General features: G+C 46.1%; 1 protein-coding gene across 1 annotated transcript in view; it reads left to right on the forward strand.

Moving 5' to 3' along the window:
• Positions 1 to 602: 602 nt before the first annotated feature.
• mmp28 (matrix metallopeptidase 28) overlaps positions 603 to 18,633 on the forward strand; it is a 102,692-nt gene continuing 84,661 nt past the window's right edge. Inside the window, exon 1 of the mRNA XM_060848002.1 lies at positions 603 to 1,072. Within this exon, the coding sequence (XP_060703985.1) occupies positions 923 to 1,072 (150 nt within the window). The 5' untranslated portion in view covers positions 603 to 922. The remainder of the gene's footprint in view (positions 1,073 to 18,633) is intronic.

Raw genomic sequence — 18,633 nt, forward strand, 5'->3', positions numbered from 1 at the left:
AATCCTACCACTGCAGATAGTCGAATTTGTAATCAATAATTATCTGGAGTTAAAATCTAATAATCGTGAAACTTGTCAATAGTTGGGTAAAGCTTATCTAATATTTTAGTTGGTCTGAATCTGCTCCCACGTGGCTGTCATAGGGGTAACAAATGCTGACCCAGCCAGTGCTAGCTATATCTCATGAATGAATAAACAGTAAATTCCCATTCCCACCCTCTCAGGGATCAATGCTCATTTTAGCTACTCTCTTCCTTTTATAATATATGTAAATGAAGGCTGCAGATACCACTGCCAATTGCGTGGCAAACCTGGGCAGTGTATATGAGGCGTGGAAAAGTGCAAAACTCCCAGGCAATTGTAAAGTTGGAGGGATGAAACTTATACTTTCACGCAATTTAAGATTTGGTCTAATGTGGTGCGTCAATGCTTTCTGCCAGGATTTTGAAATCACAAATTACGAGCATAAATATGATACATAACTCAGACATGCACCAGTCTCACCTCACAAGGTGCAATATAAGTACAGTCCTGTAGTCACGCCCTACTCACTCACCAAAGTATTGCCTGTTTAAAAGCGGACTGGGCGGTGACTTGTGGCCCCCGTTAGCTGGCTGGGTGGTGCTAATAACTGCTGTTGGTTCATATTCTTTCTGATTACTGTTCCCTCCGCAGCCAAAACACACACACACGCCCCTGAACATTCCGGCTGCTTGTAAAGTCAAGCTCCGAGCTGCTGAGGAGAGAGCAGGGAGCTCTGACCCGACTCCGATGTAGTTGTGGGAAGAAAAGTCGGGTTCTGCTCCCAGGCAGTTGTGCCCTTTCTGAAATGACTGCACCGGTTTCACTTGAACAACTCAACCGGTTACAAAACAACCCACTCCTGTGAACGGACCTTTATTTCTGAGGTCGGGGGCGCATAATGACTTTGCAACATTCGCTCCGGCGCCCCTCATCCTTGAAAGTGCTGGGTGCTGTTCTCCTCCTCATTCCCTGGAGTCCGGGTGCCCCCCTGGAACAGGAGCCCGAGAGGGTTACAGCGAGCGAACCTGTGCGGCTGCAGGCAACCGTGGTATGTATCCTTTCACTGGGCTGAATCCGATCGGGTCTCTCTGGGAGGCAGGTTCCAGCTTCTAGGGTCAGTGATGTTTTAGCATCGGGACTGACTGACTGGACTCTGTCTTGCAAACAGAAACGTCCCCCTCTTTCTGTCGGAGCTGGGCTGCAGAGAACCGATCTTCTGTGTACAAACTTGGGCTTCTGTCTCTTTGTAGGAAGACGGAATCGAAATATAGCCTATTTAAGGAGGAAAGGGCTATGTATAACCTAGGATTGATCTGTAGGACTGTATGTGACAATGTACCACTCTGGTTGTACTGTTCCTCTATGTTTGATGACAGTTAGCTGTATACTAAGGACTCTTTTCCAGTTCTGTTCAGGGACTGGCCTCTATTGTAATACCCTGTTATGGTCACGGTCTCCGCTGAGTACCCAACTGGGGAATTATTTTTACTTCTCGTCGGCAGTGAATCTACTTGGGACCTTAACTGAGTTTTATGTATCTCCAATTTTGCTCCGCTTCACCTCAAATGTCCCATTCCTACCAAGCCTCTCTTCCATCGTCTGGTGAAATGATACTGTTCAGTATCAATATGGGCTGAGGGTCTTGAGGAGCTGCAACGAGTTCCCAGATCCTCACTCCTCCACCAGGGATGACTGATGAACAGTTGATTCTTACAGTGAGAGGATCATTATCCCATTGTCAGTTCTCTGCACGTTGGTAAACTCAGTTAGTCTCACTGTGTCGCTGGGTGTGGAATAATGCTGTGATATTTTGGAAAGTTTGAAAATGTGCATGTTTGTTTTTTGAGCCGACTCTGATATCTGCGCAGAGATGGCTGGTTGGCACAGCGATGGGTTTGCTACGACCAGGGGGAGGCGTGGGTTATGCCTGGCCTGGCCTTGGGAGGGGATGCTGGATGAAGGTTACTGGCCAACGGTGCAATTGAACACCAAAAGCAAAAGCAAAAATACTGTAAATGTTACACAATGTACTGAAAATACTCAGCAGGTCAGGCAGATCATTTGTATTATTTAATAAAGTAAGCACACATGACTGTGTAACCTAATGTGCACCAGTTTTACATCACAACACGCAGTATAACTGCCATCCAAATCTGTCGCACCCTATTTCTTACACCCACAGTCCTTTACTTATCTTTTAGTTCAGCTGTGATCTAGTTGCGTTGTGAAATGGGCTCGAAGGGCTGAATGGCCTCCTCCTTTGTTCCCATTTTCCCACGTTGACACAGCTTGTTTGCTCGTGCTGTGGCAGGAGCCAGTCCATTTCATTTGCAGCACCCCCACCTCATCCCCACTGAGAGCCCCACCTGAGCCCCACTGAGAGCCCCCACCTCACTCCCACTGAGAGCCCCACCTGAGCCCCAGCTCATCCCCACCTCCCCCACTGAGAGTCCCCACCTCCCACCCCACTTAGAGCCTCCACCTCCCCCCACCTCACCCCCACTGAGAACCCACTCCTCAACCGCACTGAGAACCCCCTCTGAGAGCCCCCACCTCCCTCCCACTGAGAGCCCCCTTCCCCTTTTGACTTGCTTGGTCGGATGGGTGCCACCAGGAAATGGCACTGGGGCAGCTGGGGGCAGGTTCATTCTCAGCGGCCGGGGGGGGAGGAGCTGCTTTGGAGCTCATGAAGATGATCTGGTGTGTAATCTCAGTAGACAGGGCGACACAGTGGTAAACACTGCAGCCTCACAGCCTCAGGGAACTGGCTTTGACTCCACCCTTGGGTGACTGTCTGGGTGGGGTTTGCACATTTCCCCTGTGTCTTGCATCAGTTTGCTCTGTTTCCTCCCACAGTCCAAGAATGTTAGTTGGCCATGTTAAATTGCCCCATAGTATCCAGGGATGTATAGAATGAGAGGGGATCAGTTTGAAACATACCCCATTCTAACAGGGCCGTCCAGACTGGAACCAGGGGACACAACCTCAGGATATGGGTTTGAGATGAATTCGGACTGAGATGAAGAAACATTCCATCATCAAAAGGGAAGCAAATCTATGAAATACTCAACCACAGAGGGTTGTGGAGGCCAAGTCACTGAATATAATCAAGAAAGTTTCAGATTTTAAAACATAAGGGGATATTGGGAGAATGTGGGAATTTTAAGTGGGTGGCACAGTGGTTCAGTGGTTAGCACTGCTGCCTCACAGCACCAGGGACCCAGGTTCGATTCCACTCTTGAATGACTGAGTGGAGTTTGCACATTCTCCCCATGTCTGCGTGGGTTTCCTTTCACAGTCCAAAGACATGCAGGTTAAGTGGATTGGTCATGCTAAACTACCCGTAGTGTCCAGCGATGTGCATGCAAGGTGGATTAGCCACAGGGAATGCAGGGTTAAAAAGAAGGGGCAGATGCAATGTTCTTCAGAGGGTTGATATGGACTCAATGGGCTGAATGGCCTGCTTCCACACTGTAGGGATTCCATATTAACATTGAGATAGACGATCAGCCAGGATCCTATTGAACAAAAGGCAGAGGAGATTACACTCATCCCCCAAAGCACAACACCAACTACCCAAATTTCTCCCCAGCTTGTTCCCCTAAACACCATCAATTTAAATACACCTCAGTCATTCTGGAAAGGTGGCAGTGAGTGTTCGACTTCAGCTCCTTAACGGTAGGAAAAGTAGAATCAACATGGTTTGTGTCCTTCAGTCAATGTAGGATAACCGGCCACACAAATGCAGTTCACTGCTAGTACCACAACACAGACTCAAACAGTAATGACAGTTTTGTTTTGGGGTGGGGATATGGCATTTGAGTAAACCCGTGTAATGAGTACAATCAGTTACTCTGTGTTAATCGGTATGTCTGATATCTGGCCCGTTGTGGCACTGCTTTGTCAAGGGAATGTCTGAAAGATGCAGGAACAGAAAACGCTGGGATTATGGAGTGGGTGAGTCGACATTGAAAAAGCAGTGACATGGGATTTAGTGCTTTGGGTAAGACCCTTCATTAGAAAATTGCCTTTTTGCTCCCATCACATCATCGGCATGAAAATTGCACAAAGTCCCTTAAACAAAAACATGTTCAGTGCAAAGGATTATAAATATTTGACAATCATTCCATCTCACTTTTCTGCTGATGTTCAGAAGAAACCAGAGGCTGGTTCTTGTGGTTTAATATTGTCTGGAAAACTTTCTTGTATTATTACTGTTTTGTAACTCACTTGACAACCAGTGATTTGTTTTGTATACATAAGCTCATCACTCCAGTCTGCATTAACCTCCCTATGGTGAAATTCTGATGTGTAAATCCAAACTATGACTATCCTTTGTTACTCTTGCAGTTGTCGTATCGTTAGTCAGTCATAGTATATGTGTATTGTCATGTGTAGGTTTGGAAGAGGAAGAATTAGTGTTTTGCATTGACTGCAGTTAGGAGAAGTAATAATCGTACAACAAACAGAAAATGGTGGCAAACACTCAGCAAGTTAGGGTAGAGAAACTAAGTTGATGTTTTAGATTGATGAGCTCTGAACAGAGCAGCAAGGTGTTAAGCAGGTTAAGTGAACAGAGAGCCAAAGGGACAAGAGGGCAAGAAAGGATTGAATACGTGAAAAGATGGCGGCATAACTGCCTCACAATGGATGGAATCCTGTCTCCTTTAAGAATAATGGCAGTACAGGACCCTTTTCAAATCCCGATTTACATTCCTCACCCAACTCATTGACAGCTTATGAGATCTTCCAGTTCAAAGGTAGTCTCTGGAAGTGCTGTTCAATTGAGAAGGGGAGTCCTGTGGGATCCTTCATCTTGAAGTGTTTGAGGAAGTTTCGATCTTTAATTTGAGGAGTTATGTAGCTATGGCAACCAGCCTAGACCTGTGGAGGGGATGCTTCTGCTGCTGCTAGTGGAGCAATGAGTGAGTGTAGGAGTCCTTGTCACCACCTCCACCATGCCTCACCCCACCTCAGGCCTGAATGCCAACAAGCCACTGGCTGGAAGACCCCAGTAGAACCCCAATCTGTCTACGTAATGATTCCGAGCAGCTCTGTGCCATTGCTGGTGGTGAGTTGGTCTCTGTGAAATCACCAGAGGGTGCAGACATTTTCTGGCAGCTGATCCACACTCTCATTTCCACCGGGTCCTGTTTAAAACCCACCTCCATGTGACCAGGTACAGTAGCTTCCTCCCAGTTTGTTTGAGTCTGTGCCCTAGGAGAAAGTGAGGACTGCAGATCAGATTTAAAAAGTGTGGCACTGGTTAAGCACAGCAGGTCAGGCAGCATCTGAGGAGCAGAGGAGTCATCAGTTCGGGTGTAAGCTCTTCAATTCTCCTGCTCCCCGGATGCTGCCTGACTTGCTGTGCTTTTCTAGCACCACACTCTCAACTCTGTGCCCTAGAACACCTCAAATATAACCGAGGCAGAGAGTTCATCAAAGAGTGTTGAGCTTTTAACTTTATTCCTTTATTTTTCTAGTCTATATTAAGAAGTACTTTAATGTTAACTATTACCTTATTTCTCTATTTATCTACTTATTCTATGAAGGTAATGCTCAACTTTTTAAGTTTGTTTATTTTACTGCTTTGTACCTAAGCTGGCACTGTGTGTTGTGATGCCCATATCTCTCTAAATGTTTCCTATTCATATATCCATTAAATGTTGTATATGTACCGTTCCTCTGGCTCATTCTGTGCGGGCACCACCCTCTGTCCATTAGGTCCCTTTTAAATTTTTCCCCTCTCACCTTAAACCTTTGCCATTTGGCTTTGGACTTCCTCACTCTAGGAAAAAAACCTTGTCCATTCACCTGCCAATGTCCCTCATGATTTTATAAAACTCGGTAAGGTCACCCCTGAGCCTCCGACGCTCCAGGGAAAACAGCCCCAGCCTGTTCAGCCTCTCCCTGTAGCTCAAATCCTCCAACCCTGGCAACATCCTTTTCTGAACCCTTTCAAGTTTCACAACATCTTTCCGGAAGCAGGGAGACCAGAATTGCCATGCCGTATTCCAACGTCGCCAAACCAAAGAAAGTCACTATATAAATGCAAGTCCTTTTTTCCCTAACTGCCACCCTGTTTATGGACAGATGTCAGATGAAGCCAGGATTTGAGCTTGACTCAGATGGTCTTAAATTGGTGATGCATGTAGATCCTGTGGTTTTCTTCTTTCTCATTCACCTGCAGTAATTTCAATCAGTGCAAATCTCAAAGAAATTGTGCAGGAATGGTTGAGGTTACTGCAGGAGTTGAGAGAATCCCAATGAATTGTTGTCGAAGGCTTCCTGTGAATGTTGGCTACTTGGGACTTTGGTCCTGTTAGATGTGTCAGCCTGTTGGAGACAAGACAATATTTGATTTAGAGTCATAGTTATAGAGCGGTGCAGCATGGAAACAGACCCTTCAGTCCAACTCGTCCATGACAACCAGTTATCCTAAATTACTCTCGTCCCATTCGACAGCATTTAGCCCATATCCTGCTAAACCCTTCCTATTCATACATCCATCCACATGCCTTTTAAGTGTTGTAATTGTACCAGCCTCCACTACTTCCTCTGGCAGTTCATTCCATACACGTACCACCCTCTGTGTGACAAAGTTGCCCCACAGGTCCTTTTCAAATCTTTCCCCTCTCACCCAAAACCTATGCCTTCTGGTTTTGGACTCGCTCACCCTGGGGATAAGGCCTTGGCTATTTACCCTGTCCATGCCCCTCATGATTTTACAAACCTCTATAAGGTCACCTTCAGCCTCTGCTGCTCCAGGGAAAACAGCCCCGGCCTATTCAGCCTCTCCCTATAGCTCAAACCCTCCAAACCCTGGCAACATCCCTGTAACTTGTTTCCGAACACTTTCAAGTTTCACAATATATTTTCCCTGTAGCAGGCAGACCAGAATTTGACAGGGAATATTTTGCTGTGTTCTCAATTGTTTCCAGTGTGATTATTATTCAGTATTTTTTGAAAACCACACCTTCAGACTATGCACAGTCCATTTCTCCTGAAGTGGAGTTCTCCCATTTACCAAGAGAAGTGATTTCGATGGTGTAAAGTGTTGTCTTTGTACACTGTGGGTTTTAAGTGCTGTTTTTCTCCACCAATAGGGGCAGTGTGGTGGCTCAGTGGTTAGCGCTGCTGCCTCACAGTGCCAGGGACCTGGGTTCGATTCCAGCCTCAGGTGACTATCTGTATGGAGTTTGCAAGTTCTCCCTGTGTCTGCATGGGTTCCCTCTGGTTTCCTACCACAATCCAAAGATGTGCAGGATGGGTGCATTGGCTAGTTAACATGGTGTTCAGGGATGTGTAGGTTAGTTGTATTAGTCAGGGGTAAATGTGGAGTAATAGGGATGGGTCTGGGTGGGTTATTGTTCAGAGAGTTGGTGTGGACACAATGGGCTAAATGACCTATTCCCACTTTGTAAGGATTCCATCGTTCAGAATATGCACAGACCATTTTTCCTTAAGTGGAGTTCTTCCATTTACCAAGAAAAGTGGTTTTGATGTGATAAAGTGTTGTCTTTGCCCACAGTGGGTTTCAAGTGCTGTTTTCCTCCACCAGTAGGAAGCCCTGTGGGACCTAACCACCCTGTGGTAGAACTGGATGCATTAACAAGGATGCCAAGATTGCGATAGTGCACAACGCAACTGAATCATTCTCTCTGGATATGTGTGTGTTTTGTGGTCGCTGCAGTTGTCTGCCAGTATAAAATGACATGGGGCTGAGTGGGTGGCACAGTGGTTAGCACTGCTGCCTCACAGTGCCAGAGACCCGGGTTCAATTCCCACCTCAGGCGACTGACTGTGTGGAGTTTGCACATTCTCCCCGTGTCTGTGTGGGTTTCCTCCGGGTGCTCCGGTTTCCTCCCACAAAGATGTGCGGGTCAGGTGAATTGGCCATGCTAAATTGCCCGTAGTGTTAGATAAGAGGTAAATGTAGGGGTCTGGGTGGGATGCGGGTCGGTATGGACTTGTTGGGCCGAAGGGCCTGTTTCCACACTGTAAGTAATCTAATCTGACTGGTAGTGAGGCTGTGAAAGGAGAGAACTATCAAACATTGCTAAAAATGCACAAACAATTATCAATCCTCGTGCTTTTCATTGGCCCTTTTTCTGTGCTTCCTAATCAAATGACTTCTGGGAAAATTGTACATGCCTCTTTCTCAGAGTTGAGTATGGGAAATAAGCTCAAAGTGAATAAACTTATATTAACTCCATTATGATACCACGATCATATTACTGCAACACTAGTTAATCTGCATGTGAATGCTGCTGGGTTCACTAAGAGAAGCATTTACTGTGGGCAGTTGTAGAATTTTTTTTTTAACAAAGGAACAGATTCGCGTTGGCTTTTATCCTGAGCTGCTGCTGAGGAAGGTGGTGTCCTTCACTCAAGACCATGTGAACTATGAGCAGGAATTATATCATGAAGCAACGAACTGTGGATACTGGAAATCTGAAACTGCTGGGAAACTCGGCGTCTGTGGAGAGAAAGCAGAGTTAACGCTTCGGGTCCAACGTGACCCTTCTTCAGTTCTCCCCATAAATCTGCTGAGTTTCTGCAGCAAATTTCTGTTTTTGATTTGGGAATGTGCTCCCTCAAGTCAGCTGCACCCAATTCAATAAAACATCGTCGACTTAACTCCACACTCGGGCCTGGAGCTGTCACACTCTGATTTACCTTTACTACCAATTTCAGTCATTCACTTGACTTCTTCAAAGGGCAGTCCTTCATCTCAACGTGGGATGTGACTCACATATAGTCCAGACTTGACCAGGACGCCAGGTTTTCTGAGAGGATGGGAGAGAAGAAGAAGGTTATGGCCACTAATTCTAAACAGCAGGCTTTTAGAAATGAACTCTAATTCTCAAGACTGTTATGCTGGGATTTGAACTCACTGGAATATTAGACCCCTGGATGACTAATCAAGCAACATAAGACATAGGAGTGGGAGTAAGGCCATTCAGCCCATCGAGTCCACAACGCCATTCATTCATGGCTGATGGGCATTTCAACTCCACTTACCCACATTCTCCCTGTAGCCCTTAATTCCTCGAGACATCAGGAATCTATCAATCTCTGCCTTGAAGACATTTAGCGTCCCGGCCTCCACTGCACTCCATGGCAATGAATTCCACAGGCCCACCGCTCTCTGGCTGAAGAAATGTCTCCGCATTTCTGTTCTGAATTGACCCCCTCTAATTCTAAGGCTGTGTCCCCGGGTCCTAGTCTCCTCGCCTAACGGAAGCAATTTCCTAGCGTCCACCCTTTCCAAGCCATGTATTATCTTGTAAGTTTCTATTAAGTCTCCCCTTAATCTTCTCAACTCCAATGAATACAATCCCAGGATCCTCAGCCGTCCCTCGTATGTTAGACCAACCATTCCAGGGGTCATCCGTGTGAATCTCCGCTGGACACGCTCCAGTGCCAGTATGTCCTTCCTGAGGTGTGGGGACCAAAACTGGACTCAATACTTCAAATGGGGCCTAACCAGAGCTTTATAAAGTCTCAGTAGCACAACGGTGCTTTTATATTCCAACCCTCTTGAGATAAATGACAACATTGCATTCGCTTTCTTAATCACGGACTCAACCTGCATGTTTACCTTTAGAGAATCCTCGACTAGCACTCCCAGATCCTTTTGTACTTTGGCTTTACAAATTTTCTCACAGTTTAGAAAGTAGTCCATGCTTGTATTCTTTTTTCCAAAGTGCAAGACCTTGCATTTGCTCACATTGAATTCCATCAGCCATTTCCTGGACCACTCTCCCAAACTGTCTAGATCCTTCTGTAGCCTCCCCACTTCCTCAGTACTACCTGCCTGTCCACCTAACTTTATATCATCGGCAAACTTCGCTAGAACATCTCTGCATCCTCCAGTGTGTTCCTGCTACCAAATGTGTTGTGGATTATTTATGGTGACGTTAATAAATATTTTCTTTTGAAAACTGGTGCATCTTTGACAGATTGTGTTGTGTAGGTGACCACAGTGGGTGGCATGGTGGCACAGCAGTTAGCACTGCTGCCTCACAGCGCCAGAGACCCGGGTTCAATTCCCGACTCAGGCGACTGACTGTGTGGAGTTTGCACATTCTCCCCGTGTCTGCGTGGGTTTCCTCCGGGTGCTCCGGTTTCCTCCCACAGTCACAAAGATGTGCAGGTCAGGTGAATTGACCATGCTAAATTGCCCCTAGTGTTAGGTAAGGGGTAAATGTACGGGAAAGGTGGGTTGCGCTTCGATGGGTCGGTGTGGACTTGTTGGGCCAAAGGGCCTGTTTCCGCACTGTAAGTAATCTAAACCATGTTTTCAGTGCAGTTCACTTGTATCATTGGTAGCACTGTCCCTTTAGGAATAGTGACTTGCCTGCATGTTTCAGCTGCTAGCAGTTGGCAGTGAAGCCATCAGAGGGCAGCACTGAGGTTGCTGCACTAGGACGTGTTCTTACCTAGGCACCACTAGCTAGCACTTAACCCTTCGAGCACTGACATACTGACACTTCCAAACATGCTGGGATTAAAAACAAAACGTGCTGCAGCATTTTGTAAGTTTTGGAAACACTGGTTTAGTTTTGAATGAAAGGAAGAACAACATTCACATTAACGCTGCAGACAGTTCGGAACAAAAACAGAACTGGATTAGATAGTATTTGTGGAAATCTAAGAAAAACAGACTTTGCCACTGAAACTGCGGAGTCTGTCCACTTCTGTGGGTTTTTTCTTTCTCATTCACTCGCGGGACGTGGGTGAGTGATTTTCTGTCCATCTGGTGTAATGACTGGTTGACTAGGCAGAAGTGGCTACTGCAGATGCTGGAGATCAGAGTCTAGATGAGAGTGGTGCTGGAAAAGCACAGCAGGTCAGGCAGCATCCGAGGAGCAGGAAAATCGACGCTTAGGGCAAAAGCCCTTAATCAGGAATGACTACTGACTAGTCAAGCTTATAGTTGAAAATGTGTTGCTGGTTAAAGCACAGCAGGTTAGGCAGCATCCAAGGAATAGGAAATTCGACGTTTCGGGCATAAGCCCTTCATCAGATGTCACAGAAGCAAAGACCATCCATCAAGTGATTTTTGACATTTCATTTGCCCAAACTTTACACATCTCTGAAACAAAATGAACATGATCACACGCTCAGCAGTTATACAAAGGAGAGGGGCTAGAGTCTTCAATATAGGGTATATAACACGAGTCAATGTTGACAGTCCTGAGAAACATACAGCCCAGGCGTGGATTGAGAAAACTCAGGCTGGTTTTCTGTCACATGAATGGTGACTACAAAAGAAGCAATTCTTTCACACAAGTTTGACAGAATATTAATTGTCCTGTCAGGTGGATGCTTATTTGAGTTTTAACAAAATAAAATGTGTGGTTGCCTGATCAGATACTCCCTCAGGAGCTGCAGCCATCATTAAGAACAGACGGTATCTCCCTCCCATTTCCCTTTGAGCATGAATCCAGATCAAGAGACCCACTTGTGTAGCTGCTATCAGTTTAAAAAAAAAGGGTTATTGGACTCTGAGTGTTGGTTCTGTTTCTCCCTCTACACACACTGCGAGAGCTGCTGAGTTTCTCCAGCAATTTGTTTTTATTTGTTCCAGAAGAGGAGAGCCGGGTGGCTGTACTGAGTGGACAAGGGTTGCAATCTACCCATTCATTGACATGGCAGTAGCATGCACGTTGGCACTGCCCACTCCCTGTCATTTCAGGACACAGCTAACGCTGTTTGCTGGCTGCATGTACCAACATTGTAACTTCCCAGTGTTTCTTAAAGTTAGCCAGCACCTTCTAAAGGGGAGGTACATTGTAGATGCAGGGGATCCTGAAGAATTGCATCTGACTGTGGGTGACATGGTGGCTCAGTGGTTAACACAACTGCCTCACAGCGCCAAGGACCTGGGTTCGATTCTAGTCTGTGTGGAGTTTGTGATTTTTCCCTATGTCCGTGTGGGTTCCCTCCGGGTGCTCTGGTTTCCTCCCACAGTCCAAAGATGTGTAGGTTAGGTGGATTGGCCATGCTAAATTGCCCAATGGTGTGCAGGCTAGGCGGGTTAGCCATGGGAAATGTGAGATGGAGGGGTTAGTTTGGTCTGGGTGGGATGTTTTTCGGAGGGTCATGTGTGGACTCGATGGGTTGAATGGCCTCTCTCTGCACTGTAACTTAGGAAAGAATGAGGAATGGGGCAACCTAACAGAGACTGATCTTCCCCCAAATTGTCATTTATGTTACACCTCCTTTGAGTGCACAGTACCTTTAAATTGTTTTCCATCACCACCCACCCACATGTGGCATCGAGAGGGCATGAATTATGGGTAACCTGCAACAATGGGAGCAACCAGCCCTACACTGCTGGCATGTAGAGCTTGGGACGAGATGGGGCAAGATGGTGTTTCTACCAGAAGGCCTTTCAATGCCTTCTTAGAGAGACAGAGGCAGTAGGTAGATACGCAGACTAACACAGGCCTTCAACCCCTCAGGAGCTGGATACAAGAAGTTCAATGACTGTGGGAGAGGTCGGGGTCATTGGAAATGTAAATGGGACTTGCATGTCTGATTGCCACTGTCTGCCTTCCCATTGCCACACAAACAGCACGAAGTCCAGACTGCTGTCATTGTGTCTACCATAGGGGCTCACATGTGAGAGTGTGTGTGTGTGTGTGAGAGAGAGAGAGAGTGTGTGTTTATGTCTGTGTGTGTGTGTGTGTGTGTGTTTATGTGTGTGTCAGGGCACTGAGAATTGCTCAGGCACAGGCCAGGGGGAAGTAACTCTGATTTTGTCCTCGGCCCTCCATTAGGATGACAGCATTCACCGTCCCCCTGATGATGTTGCTGGTGATACTTCCCTGCCTTTCCTCAATAGTGCAGTCTGAAGCTGGAGTGTGTAAAGCCCAGAGTGCTGTGGGGATGCCCCTATAGGGAGCACGTCCAGCCCTGGCAGAAAGGTGGTCCCAGCATCTTCCTCTTCTCGATCTCCTCTTACTCCTTCTGGCATGATGTTCCCCAAACACTTCCATGATTTTATACCTGGATTGTTCACAAGGCTCCAGTGTGAGAAACTGGAGGTCACAGCAGCTGTTAGTGTGGAGGGTGGTGGGGATGGAGGCTTGAAAAACGGTCAGTTTTTGTTTTTGGGCAGGATAGTCTTTGGTTCTTCACATAACGAGGCGGATGCGGTTTGTCGGAGGTGTGGGGAGCAGGAGTGTTGAAGGAGCTGATGAAAAGGCAAGGTTTCTGGGCGAAACAAAAACACTGACCACCTCACAGGCTTTCATTTCCGCAGAGGTCACAGAGATCAATCCATTCCACCCTGCCTGCCAACAGCATAACAAACCACAAGGATTTACAGAGGCCTCGCAGTTTGTCAGAAATTAACTTGCTCTCTGCCCGACAGCTTACAACCCCAGAACCCAGTCATAGTTATAAGGTTATACAGTATGGGAACAGACCCTTCAGTCCAACTTGTCCATGCCAATCAGATATCCAAAATTAATTTAGTCCCATTTGCCAGCACTTGGCCCATATCCCTCCAAACCCTTCCTATTTATACACCCATCCAGATGCCTTTTAAATGTTGTGATCGTACCAGCCTCCACCACTTGCAGCTTACTCCACCCTGTGCATGAGAAAGGTCACTTTTAAATCTTTCCCGTCTCACCTTAAACCCTCTGGTTTTGGACTCCCCTTACCCTGGGGAAAAAGGCCATGTCTATTTACCCTATCCATGTTCCTCCTCATTGTATAAGCCTCTTTAAGGTCACCCCTCAGCCTCTGACACTCTAGGGAAAACAGCCTGTTCAGTCTCTCCCAGAACTCAAACCTTCCAACCCTGGCAGTATCCTCGTAAATCTTTTCTGAACCATTTGAAATAAAGATTAGATTCCCTACAGGGAATTTCCCTCTGACTAACACACCTAACCTATGGGCAATTTACCTGAGCTGCACATCTTTGGACTGTGGGAGGAAACCCACACAGAATGTGCAAACGCCACACAGACAATCGCCTGAGGCTGGAATCAAATCTGGGAACCCTGGTGCTGTGAGGTAGTGGTGCTAACCACTGAGCCAACCATATCTTTTCTATAGCAGGTAGACCAGAGTTGAATGCAGTGTTCCAAATGTGGCCTAACCACCGTCCTGCACAGCCACAACATGACACCCCAACTCCTATACTACAATGCACTGAACCTATAACTATAAACCAGGGGACTGTTTTACCAGTTGAGAGGTCACCAGTGGTCTCATTCAGAGAATATATTTTGTACTTTCTACTAAATGAAATATTTCCAAATTAAATACTAAATGTGGGTGGTTTTGTGCAGTGGAACCCCGTGCTGTGCGATTTATCAACAAGATGGAGAGCTCCCCAGCTCTGTCTATGTGCTGCTGTGAAAGGGTTTGCCCATGTTTGTTTGCTGGAGGCTGCTTCCCACTTCATTCTGACAGCGAAGGTGCAGAGAGAGATGCTCATTCGTTAAGGCAGAGCTGGATTTGAACTCAGGCTCAAGGTGAAAGGCTTCATCGCGTTGTCTTGTTTTCTGAGATCTCCGATTGCACGTGGATCTAGACCATTCAGGAGATGAGGAAGAAGATGCCATGCTAGTATTTCAGAGAGCAGTTGGGGGATCTGTCCCTGATCTCTCACCGGTAACAATCCTGCGTCCACCATTAAAACAGATTTGCCTCAAATTTCCTGTGGGAGATTTTTTTGTGTAAAATTGATGGCCACCTTCCCCTACATAACCTCAAGGACCATGTTTAAAAGTCAGCCAGAAGTTGGAACGTGTATGGAACGAGCTGCCAGAGGAAGTGGTGGAGGCTGGCACAATTGCAACATTTAAAAGGCATTTGGATGGGTATATGAATAGGAAGAGTTTAGAGGGGTATGGGCCAAATACAGGCAAATGGGACTAAGTTAATTTAGGATATCTGGTCGGCATGGGCATATTGGACAGAAACATCTGCTTCTGCACGGTATAACTCTCTGACTCTGATCTGCTGTATTAGCCATCGTATCTATATAGCAAGTTCACTTCCCTTTCTGGTCAATGGTAACTCCCAGGATGTTGATGGTGGGGGGGATCAGCAGTGGGAGTGAGACTGAATATGAAACGAGGCTGGAGGATCTGAATGGAATACTCCCGTTCTGATGTATATGCACCTTCCAACACCAGTTGCCAATATTTGGTGCAAAGAACCATTCCTTACATTTCAGGAATTATGTTTTCAAACATATAATGTTCCATTGACATGCTGCAACTCTCTGTTCCTTCAGCATCTGCTGGCGACTGCGCTGTACCCAATCTTCCAATCTGCTAACTTAGACACAGTATTATCATAATTGCATTAATTAGGATTGGGACATGGCATTTCTTTCTATTTTACCACCATGAAGGAAGCATGGAAAGTATTGCAATTTTGGAAATTGTGCTGTCTAAAATGGAAAACTAATCTTGGTAAGGCAGGAGGCTGTGATGTTTCCAATGTGTGGTAAATGTTATGGATATGGAAAAGTGTAGCATATGCAATACTTCATTCTTTGCTTTGCTTAGAAGAAAAGTTTGTTCTGCTATTGATTCATTGGCCTGAGCTCAAAGCAATCACTTCTGTGGTGAATAAAAGCTTCTTTTAACCACACTGACACTCAAAGCCTAATAGAGACGGAATGTGAGAGGGAATGGATGAATGCTGTATCAAGGCATATGCTGAGCAACATCAGAAGCACAGTACAGTTTTGATCTTAAAGTAGCAGGTTTGTAGTAGAAAGGGGATGAGTTCCTCTCAAAAACAAGAAGGCAGGTTACTACCTGGATGGCTGTACCTTGTGAGAGGGGAGTGTGCAGTGGGACCTGGGTGCACCAGGTGCTGGTGGTAAGCATGCAGGCGCAGCAGGTGGTAAAGAAGGCAAGTGGGATGTTGTCCAAATGGTATGCAGTTAGATAGGGTAAAAAATGAGGTCTGCAGATGCGGGAGATCAGAGCTGAAAATGTGTTGCTGGTTAAAGCACAGCAGGTCAGGCAGCATCCAAGGAACAGGAAATTCGACGTTTCGGGCATGATGAAAGGCTTATGCCCGAAATGTTGAATTTCCTGTTCCTTGGATGCTGCCTGACCTGCTGTGCTTTAACCAGCAACACATTTTCAGCTGCAGTTATATAGGGCCCTAGTGAGGCCATACCTAGAATATTGTGTACAGTTTTGGTGTCCTTTTCTGAGGAAGGACGCTCTTGTTCTGGAGGGAGTGCAGGGAAGGTTTCCCAGGCTGATTCTGGGGATAGCAGGACTGACGTATCAGGAGAGATTGACCAAGATGTTTTCTCTGGAGATCAGACGAGTGAGGAGGGATCTCATTGAGACTTTTAAAAGTGTATCAGGACTAGACAGGGTAGATGCAGGGAGGATGTTCCCGAAGGTGGGTGTGTCATAGTCTGAGGATTCTCCATTTCGGGTGGAGATGAGGAGACATTTCTTCACCCACAGAGTGGTGAGCCTGTGGAATTCATTATCACAGGAAGTAATTGATGCTAAAACATTCAAGGGGTGGCTAGATTTAGCACTTGGGGTGAATGGGTTCAAAGGATATAAGAGAGAAAGCAGGATTAGGCTGTTATGTTGGATGATCAGCCATGATCATAATGGATGTTGGAGTAGACTTGAAGGGCCAAATGGCCTCCTCCTGTTCGTATCTTCTATGTTTCTGCCACCATGATGACTTTAAAGAGGACTTTCACTGTAAGACATAGGTAAGGAGATACGACATGACCGATTGTTGAATGTAAAGTGTGTGGTGAGGCATGCCTCACCATACTACATGACCATATGAATGAGAGGAGCTTAGAATGTTAGACTGATTGATGAAAGGGGAGGCTGCTGTGTGGAACCTACACACTGTCATGGACTAGTGAGTTATGTTTTTGCTTTCTGATAGACAAATGCCCATACAATACAGCCACCTGGTTTATTTTTTGATGAATCATTGAGTATCCTTTAGAACTTAAAATGTGGGGAGTAAAGTCATAGAATCCCTACAGTGTGGAAGCAGGCCATTCAGTCCATCAAAACCCTCCAAAAACTATCCCTCCCTGACTGTCCACGTGACCCTGCGTTTTCCATGGCTAACCCACCTAGCCTGAACACTGTGGGCAATTTAGCATGGCCAATCCATCTAATCTACACAGTGGGAGGAAACCCACGCAGACACGGGGAGAATGTGTAAACTCCACACAGACAGTTGCCTGCGGCTGGTATTGAACCCAGGTCCCTGGCGCTGTGAAGCAGCTGTGCTAACCACTGAACCACCGTGCCATCCTCAATTCTTTTGAAAAAGGAGGCACTGTCCTTCTCATTTCAACAACTGTTTCTTATATTCTGTCCCTTAATCTGTTTTCATTGACTGACTGGTACAGTTCCAATATTTGCCATGAACTGAAGGTTTGGCTGGAAATCTGTTCCTGGTTTGAGATTGTCTATTTGAGGGAATGGGGAATGTGTCAGGCAGCCAGTCAGTCACATGGTGGATACAGCTGCGAGTTTTCTTTGGGGTCCTGTATCATCCCTTCCAGATTGTTTCCGTGACAACTTGCACCACGTGCCGGTTGTACCACCAGGTAGACTGCTTTGGATTGACTATGGCCATCCCTCAGAAGGTGAGTTTCTTGCTTTATCTATTGGCTGTGAGCAGCCAGAGTGAAATCAGTTTGTCCAATCTCCACCAGGAGTCCATTGCATACAGTCACCCATCATTCATCACAAAGTGTTCATTTCATTCGATGGAGTAATAGCAAGGATTGATATGGCGATTGGAAACGCATCATTCTATGGTAGCTCTGTATTTAGTCTGCTATATTTGTACTGGAGAACATAGAACATAGAACATAACAGTGCAGTACAGGCCCTTCGGCCCTCGGTGTTGCGCCGACCTGTCATACCAATCTGAAGCACATCTAACCTACACTATTCCATGTACGTCCATATACTTGTCCAATGACTTAAATGTACTTAAAGTTGGTGAATCTACTACCGATGCAGGCAAAGCATTCCATACCTTTACTACTCTGAGTAAAGAAACTACCTCTGATATCTGTCTTATACCTATCTCCCCTCACTTTAATGTTGTGTCCCCTTGTGTTTGCCGTCCCCATACTTTGAAAAAGGCTCTCCCTGTCCACCCTATCTAACCCTCTGATTATCTTGTATGTCTCTATTAAGTCACCTCTCAACCGTCTTCTGTCTAACGAGGACAGCCTCAAGGCCCTCAGCCTTCCCTCCATACCAGGCAACATCCTAGTAAACCTCCTTTGCACCCTTTCCAAAGCTTCCACATCCTTCTTATAATGCGGTGACCAGAACTGTACATAATACTCCAAGTGTGGCCGTACCAGAGCTTTGTACAGCTGCAGCATAACCTCCTGGTTCTGGAACTCAGTCCCTCTATTAATAAAGGTCAAAACACTGTATGCTTTCTTAACAACCCTGTCAATCTGGGTGGCAACTTTCAGGGATCTGTGTATATGGACATCGAGATCCCTCTGCTCATCTGCACTCCCAAGAATCCTAACATTAGCCCAGTACTTTGCATTCTGATTACTCTGGCCAAAGTGTATCACCTCACACTTGT

The sequence above is a fragment of the Hemiscyllium ocellatum genome, chromosome 31, assembly GCF_020745735.1.
Source record: "Hemiscyllium ocellatum isolate sHemOce1 chromosome 31, sHemOce1.pat.X.cur, whole genome shotgun sequence".
NCBI lineage: Eukaryota > Metazoa > Chordata > Chondrichthyes > Orectolobiformes > Hemiscylliidae > Hemiscyllium > Hemiscyllium ocellatum.